The 11,360-nt window shown below is 44.9% G+C and overlaps 1 protein-coding gene across 1 annotated transcript; it reads right to left on the bottom strand.

The window, feature by feature from the left end:
* Positions 1-777: 777 nt before the first annotated feature.
* ccm2l (CCM2 like scaffold protein) lies at positions 778-9,823 on the bottom strand. Its single transcript, XM_036533413.1, has 10 exons — positions 9,733-9,823; positions 7,931-8,098; positions 7,623-7,706; positions 6,828-7,011; positions 5,458-6,098; positions 4,374-4,503; positions 4,026-4,089; positions 3,621-3,780; positions 3,234-3,372; positions 778-2,216 (listed from the first exon to the last, which is right to left on the bottom strand). Exons 1-10 carry the CDS (start codon positions 9,760-9,762, stop codon positions 1,936-1,938), a joined length of 1,881 nt encoding a protein of 626 aa, XP_036389306.1. The 5' UTR covers positions 9,763-9,823; the 3' UTR covers positions 778-1,935.
* Positions 9,824-11,360: the final 1,537 nt, after the last annotated feature.

An 11,360-nucleotide genomic window follows, 5' to 3' on the forward strand; every position in this document is an offset into this window, starting at 1 on the left:
ATATAACTGGATCACGGTGAAAGATTATGTAAAGTAGATGGTATTTGGACAGAACGGATTGGCTGTTGGTTGTTTTGTACAAAATAGCGCAGTAGATTTTTACCAAAGCGTCTGATGAAGGTTCCCTGAATGCATTTCGTCGTCATAAATGAGAAACGTGTCTTCTTGGCCGTCTTCTTTAGAAAGACTTATCATATTTTATATAATCTTCTCTTGCACACACTGTGCAGTCCAGTCTGAACTGAAAGCATCATCTTTGATGTTTTGATATACATACACACATATGTATGTGTGGGTGTGTGTACATACATATGTATAAAATTTCCAACTGCTTTCATACATTCAAAGTGACTGTCGTTATATATGGTGAAACAAATAATAAAAAACTATTCAAAGGTGGTTACATCACCTCTTTGTATGGCACTCACTGTATGTGTATAACGAAAATCTGAATAAAGTCAAACCCCAGGCTCTCAGCACTCAGCTACAGGACTACATTACTGATGCTGCCTTTAATGGGAGGGGGATCACAGTCCCACCACAGCTCATATTTTGCCTTTAGCTGAACTTAAATTCTAATAGTGTTAACAGAAGCTTCTTTTAAATGTCCAGACAACAAAGTGATAAAGCAAGATTTTGTTTGGACATACTTAGGACTATGCATAATTTTAATCTTTGTGGTTTTTAAAAGACAAACTATTATTATTCTGTTTTTTAGAGTTGTTAGTGTTAAATATAAATCCATTTCCTGAGAAAAAAAGACTCATTCTGAAGTCATTTGTTTTCCATTGAGTCATGTTTTTGTTGAAGGTTATAAATAAATATGGAGGTCACAGTGCATTTTCTCTCGCTGTCGATTCTACTGAATGCTGGATGAATCCACCCTTTGCAAAACAAGCAGTACATCTTTGTTTTTACAAAAAAAAAAAAAAAAAATGCTGAAACATTTTCTATTTGAACAAAAAAGGAGGAAAAATGAAAGCGAATCCACATTTCCTTGCAGTACTTTTACAACGACATTCATGATGAAGTCTTTCTTTTCTCTGCCTCTCCCCAGTGACTGTGCAGTCTCTAATGACATCATGGAGAGATGGGGATGAGAGATTGCCGGAGGATCCCGGGGAGTGCGGCTGCCCGGTGCACCCATCTGCTCCTCGGAGGTGCTGGGGTTTCGAGCATGGCTCTGGGAAGGTCACGACACCACCTGAGAGCCTGTTAGCACTCAAAGATTTCTGTCATCCCCTTTTTTTCCCCTCAAGACAGAATCTATGTGAGTTCACGCTATGCATACTGCTTGAAATGCCCCTATTATGTGCTGTAAACAGGACATCTTATCTCCCTGCAGCCTTGCTGCTTCTCTCTCTCCCTCTCTGTTTTTCAGGTACAATTGAAGTTGTTTGGTATTCATGCACAGCATGCAGATGCGGATGGATGCAAATTGGGTGATGCAAATGCCAACAAAACCCAGTGTATCATGAATATTAACTCGGCGAGGCAATCACATACGCTCTTATGCAGTCCTTATTAGGATAAAAAGTGAATCATGAATATTGAATTTACCGTGTTATGAGTCTCTGGAGTAGAGAATGTAGAGTTTGTTATAATCTGAATCAAAATTTTGACAGTTTGGTATAAGGTATTGAGGCATCCAGGAACAGTTTGTATAGAAATATGATAAATTGCACATTTAACAATGACTGTTATCATCAGAATAGACAAAACGTTTTTGGCTTGCGCTTTCAGACACATTCCTCTCTTGTGACAGGCCTGAACACCCTGAAACTCACAGTCATACATCCAAATGGCTGATAAAGTGAAAAGCCGAGGCATGGCTGAAAATATCCATTAACTTGTCTCGTCTCGGTGCAACCACCTCTCATTGAGTCCCTGAAGATGTCCAGTGTTCTGCTGGTGTCTCCTTCGGCTCATTTGCTCTCAGAGGTAGTAGTCTTCCTCCTCAATGTCCCCATCGCCCTCCTCAAAGCCCAGCGCCTCGATGTCGTGTGTAATGTCCGTGATCATCCGGTTGAAGTCCTGGGACCCCGAGGGCAGGGACCAGCTGTCGTAGCCCCGCACCGCTGTGGCTGAGGTGCTACTCATGCTGCGCTTGATCCGCCCGAAGCTGTCCGTCAGAATGCCACCCTCCCGGATCCCGATGCCCTCCAGGAAGCTCTCAAAGACACCCACGTCCTTGTCAGGGATAAAAGGCCTCATTCCTAAATATTAGCCAGGTTGGACAGATGATGGAGAAAGAAAGCAATTTAAAGCTCCTGTCAAGAGATACTTTTCCCACTGCTGAACAGCCTGGTTTACTTCACCAGTATATCTCCCAATATCTCACCAATCTATCCCCAAAGCAGTGCAAGAATTTAATGAATACATACAGATTGTGTGTATGTAGATGTCCATGTATCTATGTATGTGTGCACTAGTTATGACAGCACTAAGGGATTGATGAATGCTTGGATGTGGTCAGTTATATTGTATATATATATATGTACATACTGGCTGTCTGTCTCTCTTTCTATGTAATAATGAATGTTAACCTCATTGATAAAACAGAAATGAAAACTTGTTGGAATATTTTAACATTACTGAAATAAACAAGCCAAAATGAATGACATGGAGGAAGTTAAATGTTATATAAACTCACAGCTCTGGAAAATTGAAGCATTAGCTTTTCAACATAAACACTCATTTACCCATCTTGTCAGCAGTTTGTGCTTTCCCGTGAGAACCTGAGAAAATGCTTTAGTGTTTTTTCCCCACTGTAGCTGGCAGCGGGGCCATGTATGGCATGCCTTTCCCATAGCTGCAACTATGCCCTCTCGCGCCACAAGACGCCCCTGACTCTGATGAACAGGCAAACGGATAGTGAGCACTCAGAGTGGGTCCCAGGCAATCCTGTTTACTGGCAAGGACATAGCACTCTCTGTGCTTTGGACTGAAATTTCTGTGGCCTCTCGAGACAGTTCTGGACAGGGCAGGTTACCATGAGCTTTCATTGGCAGGGAGGACATTACTTGCTTGCTTGTCATTCTAATCAGTCTTGATGATCACCAACAGCCAATTATTCAGGATGAAAATATGCCAGGCCTGACTATTCATGAATATGTATAAGCAGAGAGAGAACGGGTAGCCCTTGGCAGGACTTTTTAACAGAGAAAGGAACCATTTGACGAGGGAACAGAGACTGCCCGTGAAATCAGCAATCTTTTGAGCGGCAGCCTCACCCAAGAGCAGAAACTTCCTGGTGTCCCCATAGAGCTGGAGGAGGTCAGCACAGAACTCGTCGATAGGAGAGCCCAGCCGGTACTCTCTCAGCAGTAGGGCAAACTGCTGGATCTCCTGGGGGCTCAGCTTGCTCCTTAGCTGCAAATCAAATGGATAGTGACAACCGTGGGCAAACAGAGCGAGAGCAAAGAGGGCCAGACCAACGACCTGCACGATGTCGTCTTCGACAGCGGACTGCCACAGCATGTCCTAATCTACGGTGTCACTTAGTGGAGTTTGCGTCTGTCCACTCACATCTCCGTCCCTGTGTGCCACTCAGCTTGATTAATGAGATGAGGTTGTATGTGTATCTGTGACAGGCGGAGCACCCCGTGAGGCGGTTTTACCGTGATCATGTACTCCTGCATGAGCTGCAGGCCGGCGGTGCTAGGCTCGCCGTCACTGTGCAGGGAGGCCATGCTGCGGTGGGAGTCCTGCAGGGACAGGGACGAGCTCTCGCTGTAGTTCTCGCTGTAGTAGGGGTCAAAGGCGTCCTGGGAGCCGTCACTGTGGGAATAAAGACAAGAGCACTCCACTTCTGAAACCTTAAGGCTTTCGAAGTGCGTTTAAAGCCGTGCAATGAAAGGCACATCTCTGTAATCATTGGGGCAAAATTACGCCACCTACTGGAATTCCCATGCCAGTGTGATTTTTTCCCAATATAGCACACAGAGAGCAGGCGGTGCAATGAAATGAATTCATCTAGAAAATGCATTTTGCTTCAAATTTACCAAAGAACACAAAGAACTCACAAAGAACTGCAGCAGCTGAAATCTGCATCGTAACCATACGTCATATCTGTCAGGCAGCTGTCACCTAAAAAATCAGGGAAAGGAATCCATGCATTTTCACCAAAGCATAGAAGGTCAATAACTTGAACATTACATCATCAATCAGAATCTTTAAAAGGGTACTGCATTCTCCCCTGGAGTACTGGACATATATATTGCACCAGTGAGATCCCCTGAAAGAGCATCCTCTCCTTGTTTTTATGTATATATAGATAGATATAGATATAGATGTGTCTTCACGTTTGATTCAATGTGTCTGCAGTATACACATCGCGTGCTGGACTGTCAGGTGTCTCCAGTTAAACTCACTCCTCTGGAGCCAGTAGCGGTCGGGGGTGGTGTAATGGTAGCCTGCCCTATCCACGCACTCAATGGTCTGGTGGCCGTAAATAATCTGGAACATCTGACATATGAGGGCACAGTACTCCTCTGCAGCGTCCTGGAAGGATAAAATGACAGCGAATCACATGGACACACAGACCTTTCACAAACTCCTCCCATGCTGATCCCAGAGCCCAGAGATCAGGCCCATGGCACATAAACCTCCCCCGTCAACATGCATCACAGAAATCAAGTACACAGCACAGAGATCTCACACATCTAAATTGTATGGATTAAAGATTAAGTTTGCAATACACTGCATGTACACACACACACATATGCACGTGCGTGCACACACACACACACACCCTCTATCATAACATGCATCAAAGGGATAAGTCTCATAGCAGAGAGAACCCACCCCGATCTAAATGGCATGTGTCACCAAGATCAGGCCCACAGCATACAGATCTGCTGCATCTAAACACCATGCAACACAGGGGTCAGGATCACAGCAGAAAACATATCCCCATCTACACAGCATGTGTCAGAGAGATCAGGCGCACAGCATGCATATTTCCTGCATTTAAACAGCATGCAGCATAGAAATCAGGATCACAGCAGAGAACCCACCCCCATCTAAACGGCATGTGTCACTGAGATCAGGCACACAGCGCACAGATCTCCTGCATCTAAACAGCATGTAACACAGAGATCAGGATGACAGCAGAGAAACCGCCCCCATCTAAATGACATGTGTCACTGAGATCAAGCTCATAGCACAGACATAAACCCTCACAGCTGGGGATCTCACTGATGGTGGCTCACATAGTTGTGAGACTTTGAGCACGCATTACATAAGCCAGAGTATTATGTCACAGTGGAAACCCACTATGACATAATACAGCCCCAGCAGGCAGGATGATAGTATTGGATTTCACTATGGATATGTTACTGCGAGGATGAGGAATGCAGCCATGCATGCAGGGTTTACGCTGATAGTATTGTCAGATGTGATTTGTGCTGCTGCCCAGCGCAGGCCTTAATTCACTGCCAGGAAAGCGTGCCTTACTCTGTTTTCTACGGCCAATATCACCAGGTTGCAGTAGGCATCGGGGCAGGGGGTGGGCTCCAGCGGGTTGTGGTTCCGCCTCTCCCAGCTTCCGTAGGACTTGCCCCTCTCCCAGCTCCCCGTGCAGGCCTGTCTGCGCTCCCAGCTGCCACCCTGCGCCTGCTTCCTCTCCCAGCTGCCCCCGGGTTTCCCAGCATGCCTCTTCTCCCAGCTGCCTCCCATGCCGCCGGTGTTGCGCCTCTCCCAGCTGCCTCCCACGGGCCTCCGGTCCCAGCTCCCGCTCATTGGCCTCTTCTCCCAGCTTCCTCCCGCTTTCCGGGTCTGCCTCCGCTCCCAGCTGCCACCCACTCTCTTCCGTTCCAGACTGCCCCCACCCCCGGTTCCTCCTCCTCCTCCTCCCCCTCCTCCTCCCCCTCCTCCTCCTCCTCCTGCTCCACCTTGGACGCCGCCCGCTCCCCCGCTCTGTTTGGCCTCGTGTCTGGATGAAGGCTTCCAGTCCACCCCACAGATGGTGTGCCTGCGCTCCATAGTGCCCCCTGCTGGCCGTGGGTCTGTGTTACTGACTGTCTGGCGTCTGCTCTCAATGCCCCCAGGCTTCTTTTCCAAACTGTCGCCTGCCAGCACTGTATCCACATTCAGGCCTGGAGCACACACACACACACACACACACACACACACACACACACACACACACACATACACACACACACACACACACACACACATACACGGGAGAGATTAAAGGCATTTCTAAAAAAATTGTCTTTTTTAAACAAATTAAACAATGTTATTCAATGTCAGTTGTCAGTTGTAAATTACAAAACACTCTCTGTGGCATAACAAAGAGTATCAAACTGACTGGTTCACCAAAATTTCACAAACAGACCACAGACAGACTTAAAATGTAGTCACAAGATGATTTTAGATCAGCTAACAGCATTTTGACCACATAAGTGGTGTTATTTACTGTTTGATAAGTAGTTCTGAAATATTTTGTCATGAAAATTGTAGCTGTTTAGCGTTTTAAGATGAAGTGGCAGTACAGTGGATAACACTTCTCACAGCTGCAGTGTTAGGGGTTCAAATCTGGCTCTGTCTGTGGCATGTAATGACATAATTATGTCTGCCTGCATTGAGGGTACTCGACTTTACTCCCACAGACATACAGATCCCTCTTGTGTGTATGCCCTGCAATAGACCCGCAGTCTATCTACAGTGTGATCTCACGTTGTGTCCCCTGCCTGCTATGACACTCTACAGCATAAAGCGCCCGCTGAAAATGGATGGAAGGACAGTGCAAGAGTGCGTGGGATTTAGGAAAGAGCTCATTCCCCTCGGCCGCAGGTCCCGCGGCGCCTCTCCCGCAGTACCTGTTTTGAGCACCAGGAGGTGCAGTGCGTCGTCCCGCAGGTAGGAGGCGGCGGCGATCTCGTGCGTGGGGATGCGCAGGAGCAGCTTCTCGTTGTCCCGCCAGGTGAGCAGCAGGCAGCGGGCGGACAGGCTGAGGATGCAGTCCTGCTCCGGGCTCGTCTTCAACGGCAGGACCTTCAGCGTCTGCAGGGGGGAACATAAGCTCTGCTCAGCGGCCATATGGGGACAATGTCCCAGGAACACAATCAGCTCAGTGTTTTGCAGTACCCACGTCACACCCATACATGTCTTAGCATGTGCTGCATATACAGTTTATATCTACACTATTGTATTATAACATATAATATGTAATATAATAAAGGACTAATTTACAAAATACTGTGATATTGTTAATCACATGCTGTGCATCCCTCTCCAGCATGATCTGTATAGTTTACTTTTTACCCATCATGCACTTGCACGACTGTATTTTTTAAGATTTTCAGTTTAAGCCCCTCACTCAGCCTTGACCAAAAGACTTATGATGTGTAAGCTTTCCAAGCAATCTGTGGAGACAGCTCGTTGGACAGAGCTCTCCTCGCTTGTGTAATTGTATATTGCACACTCTGGCTCTGCACCACATCTTCCATCAGTTACTCTGCATGTGCGTGTGTGTGTGTGTGTGTGTGTGTGTGTGTGTGTGTGTGTGTGTGAGTGAGTGAGTGAGAGCGTGCATGTGCGCATGTATGCATATGTGTGTATGCCTGTGTGCTCACTGCTGCATCTTACAGCAGGTGTGTTAAGGCTTTGCTTACCCGGGCTGTGTCCAGTAGCTGCAGCAGCTCGTCCCGGCTGGAGGGGTTCAGGGAGCACGACACCCAGGTCAGGTGGCCTAGAAACTAAGAATGTGGGTAACATTCTTGAACAACAAACACCTGCAGATGGAATGGAAAACTTTGCTCTATCTGAAGGCGTGCCAGCTAGCTATGCATGTTCTGTTTATGCTCACACAGAGAAGGGGGTTGCTGTGGAGTAGCAGCCTGAGAATGCATGTGATGTCTCTTTGAGGATTCTTGTGTTAGGGGTTTCAGGCCTTTTCTGGGGTCTGACCAGGGGTCTGTACCTTCACCTCCTTCTCCACGTAGTCGTAGATCAGCCTCTCGGGGTGGATGAGGTAGTCTGGGGGATACAGGGGGACGGTGTGCAAGGGCCGTCGGTACAGACTGCCCCTGTCCACCTGCCTCCGTCCCGACTTGGGGAAGACCAGACGCTTGATGGGGGAGACAAAGCCCTGGATGGAGGAGGACACACTGTCAGCCCGTGACACTGTTGCAGTGCCACGCTCCCGCTTGGTCACACCGTCACACTCACACACTGTTACACCATCACACTTTCATGATCTCCTGTTGCAATGTTGCGCCATCATGCTGTTGCACAGTCACACTGTCAAGCTGTCATGCTGTTATGTTGTCACACTGTCATGTTTTTGTTTTGTTACATTGTTCTGCTGTCATTGTACTACATTATCAAACTGTTACACCATCATGCTGTCATTTTACACTTGTGCTGTCCTATTGCTGCCCTGTTACTCTGTCACAATGTCATGTGATCACTTATACAGTATATACTGTATATATCCACACACACATGTATATATGCTTACATATATGCGCACACACACACACACACACACACACACACACACACACACACACACACACTCTCACAAGTCATCTATGACAAAATATCAAAGCACTCCCTCCTCCTGTACCCCAGTGTATTACCGAAACATTGTCAAATCCTGACTCAACCAAGCAGCATGACAGCATGCATAATTACTGTTGAAAACGGATAGATTAACAAAGACTAGAATCTGATTTCTTAGCAAATAGGGTTCTGCCTTTAGGTTTTATTGGCAGTTATGAAACATGGAAGATGATCATCTCTCTTGTCTTAAAAGTCAATCAGCCTGTGGGTTCTTAATGCAATTTGATGTGTGAAAATTGTAGTCATAACTAATAAGCTGCATGAAAATTACTGTCATCTATAAAATTCAACTATACCCCCAAGGGTGGTACTGTGGTGCTATTGTCCTCCAGAATGGTATTTGCATATTTCTGTAATATTTTTTCATATATTTCACAATGCAATATCTTGCAAAATAGTTTATGTAAAAAAGTGATCTACTTCAAAATAACAGCAAGCTAAAATTAGTGTCAATTTCACTTTCAAATCACTTTTACAATTTGCTTTCAAAGAAATAATGCATAACACTCCAGGCAAAACAAAACAACATTAAATTCAGATCTATAACTTACAACTTTATTTTATTAATGATGCATGCTCTGGTTTAATTTTTATTCCGCCCCTGGTTGACTGTGTTTAGACGTTTGATAGCTTACTTGCTGGTAAAAGTAGAACACATTCCTGGGAGATTTGTCACTGTTTAGTCTGAACGGAACTTAAAACATATTAGTGTTCATAGCATCAATAAAAAAAAAACACAGTGACAATCCTCCAAAAATGACAAAAAACTGAAAAATAGAAGTATGCATTATTTATACAGTTGCTGCGATACGTGTTTCCACTTTTCAACTGAGTTTTGACAACCCCCCGAGAGAACAAGGCCCATAAATAGGCCTTAAACAACAAGGGGTTCCAAGGCACAAATAATTCAATTCACATTTGATACTGAGATTCCAGAGCCCTCCGAGCGCATACCAGACAATTACAAAAAACAAACAAAAACAAAAAAAAGAGACAAAACAAAAACAAACAAGAGAAACTGCGTTAGATGAGTATACAGGGTATGCAGAAATGGTGACGATCGGCTTGGTTCAGAGATTTCCGCTTCCACAATGGTGAAAGACTAGAGAAAGTGAGGGGGTGAGCGAGATGACCATGATGATGATGAACAGAACCTACCTTTTTGGCTTTCTTGGGCTCATACTCCATCTCAGAGTCAGTGGACGGTGCAGTGGCCGCAGTGTGCCGGCTAGCTGTGGCCTGCGCTGCTGTCCTGAGCGCTGCTGGGGATTTCAGGCCCACAGAGGAACAAAGGAAACCTACTTTTCCTGTTGCAGAGGAAACTCCACCAGAAATCCTGATATAAACTCCCCATAGTCTCCATTCTCTGTGTTCTGATAACACACACACACACACTAAAATGCAGACACGTGTGCGCACACACACACACACACACAATCACCTATTATCCCTCAAACACTGAACAGTGATTGTGCCAAGGATTTTTTTGTGTCATACAGATATAACACAAAATATGGTAGCAGTAATTGTACCAGCTAATCTGTATTCATGGCTCCCTTCTGATAACACACCTGAACACCTGAAGACGGTCATATTCCAGAGCATCTGATGGTAAGTGCTGCAGGCAAAACACTGGTTTGTTACTCTACTGCAAAGAGGTGAAGTCCAGAGCTGTTTTCAGTGTAATCCACAATCTCCTTCCCAGTGGGGCACTAGCAAAACATTGTAAAGCATTTTGCCTTCAATTCCCATGAGCCTCTCCACAAAGGGCTTTGCAGGTTCACACACACACTTAGGTCCACTTACTGCAGTCTCTATCAAATGCTTTGTTTTCTGTTTCTGCTAAGGGAGACCAGGAGCCGCAGTTTTGGGAGCCATGTGAAGCATTGGTCAATGCAATGGGTTTATGATAAGAGGGCTGGATTGAATTTGATCAAATCAATGTTTAAAATGATGAAAACTGATTTGGTTATCTAAAATTAGATTCAAATGCCATTTTGAGAAAGTCAGCAAGGCCTGTAGAAAGTGGTGCTATGCAAACCGTTCAATATTGTGCTGAACAAATGCAAGAAATGGGCGTGAGAGCTAAAGAACTTACTGATTAGTGTTTGAAGAAAAGTTATTTGTTCTTCCAAACATGTCTTATGTCTTATGGTGTTCTAATACAATAGATTAACATTCTGAGAAAAGATTGTGATTTGGCAAAGTTTCCTATTTTTTATTGTTCAATTGATATTATGTGTTGATGGTGTCAGAAAAAAGAGAAAATAAATACAGAAATAAGAGGACTATTGGTCATATAACATGAATGTGCTGCATTTGACATGTCTTCAAGTCTTCATGTTTTCACTGGGAAGAGAAAAAAGATTTTATTTATATAAAATAACTGCTAAATATAAAGTAATGTCTAAGTCAATTCAAACCCATATGACAAAATAAACAAGTGTAAAACAATAAGGAAATGGATAAAAAGATAAAATATACACATAGCACATGATGATCATTTTCTTCTCCAAATGTGTGTGGAAGTATTTACACAGAATATACACACTTACTGGAATGGAGCCCTGCTCACAGAATGGTGTGGAACACTGTTGGGAAAACAGGAAGTTGCTGCAATGCTTCACTGCCTGAGCAGTTCCGTCTCCTTTTCCTGTTGCTAGCTGTGATTTGCTGTTCCTTATATTACAGGTGCAGGTCTTGCCTTTGGTTCTTTACAGAGAGCTGCTGAGAGTGAGCAACAGGTTCTGAACCAAGACACCTTCACCTGCTTGGTAAAATTGGCA

This window comes from Megalops cyprinoides, chromosome 7 (genome assembly GCF_013368585.1).
Source record: "Megalops cyprinoides isolate fMegCyp1 chromosome 7, fMegCyp1.pri, whole genome shotgun sequence".
NCBI classification, from domain to species: Eukaryota; Metazoa; Chordata; class Actinopteri; order Elopiformes; family Megalopidae; genus Megalops; species Megalops cyprinoides.

Bases quoted from the DNA above. Each gene is read 5' to 3' on its own strand.
- ccm2l (XM_036533413.1), bottom strand. From the start codon at position 9,762: ATGGAGTATGAGCCCAAGAAAGCCAAAAAG. The intron at 4,090-4,373 runs GTGAGTTTAACT...CTGATTTTTTAG, and splicing joins CCGCTACTGGCTCCAGAGGA to GTGACAGCTGCCTGACAGAT. The intron at 3,373-3,620 runs GTAAAACCGCCT...TTTGATTTGCAG, and splicing joins TGCAGGAGTACATGATCACG to CTAAGGAGCAAGCTGAGCCC.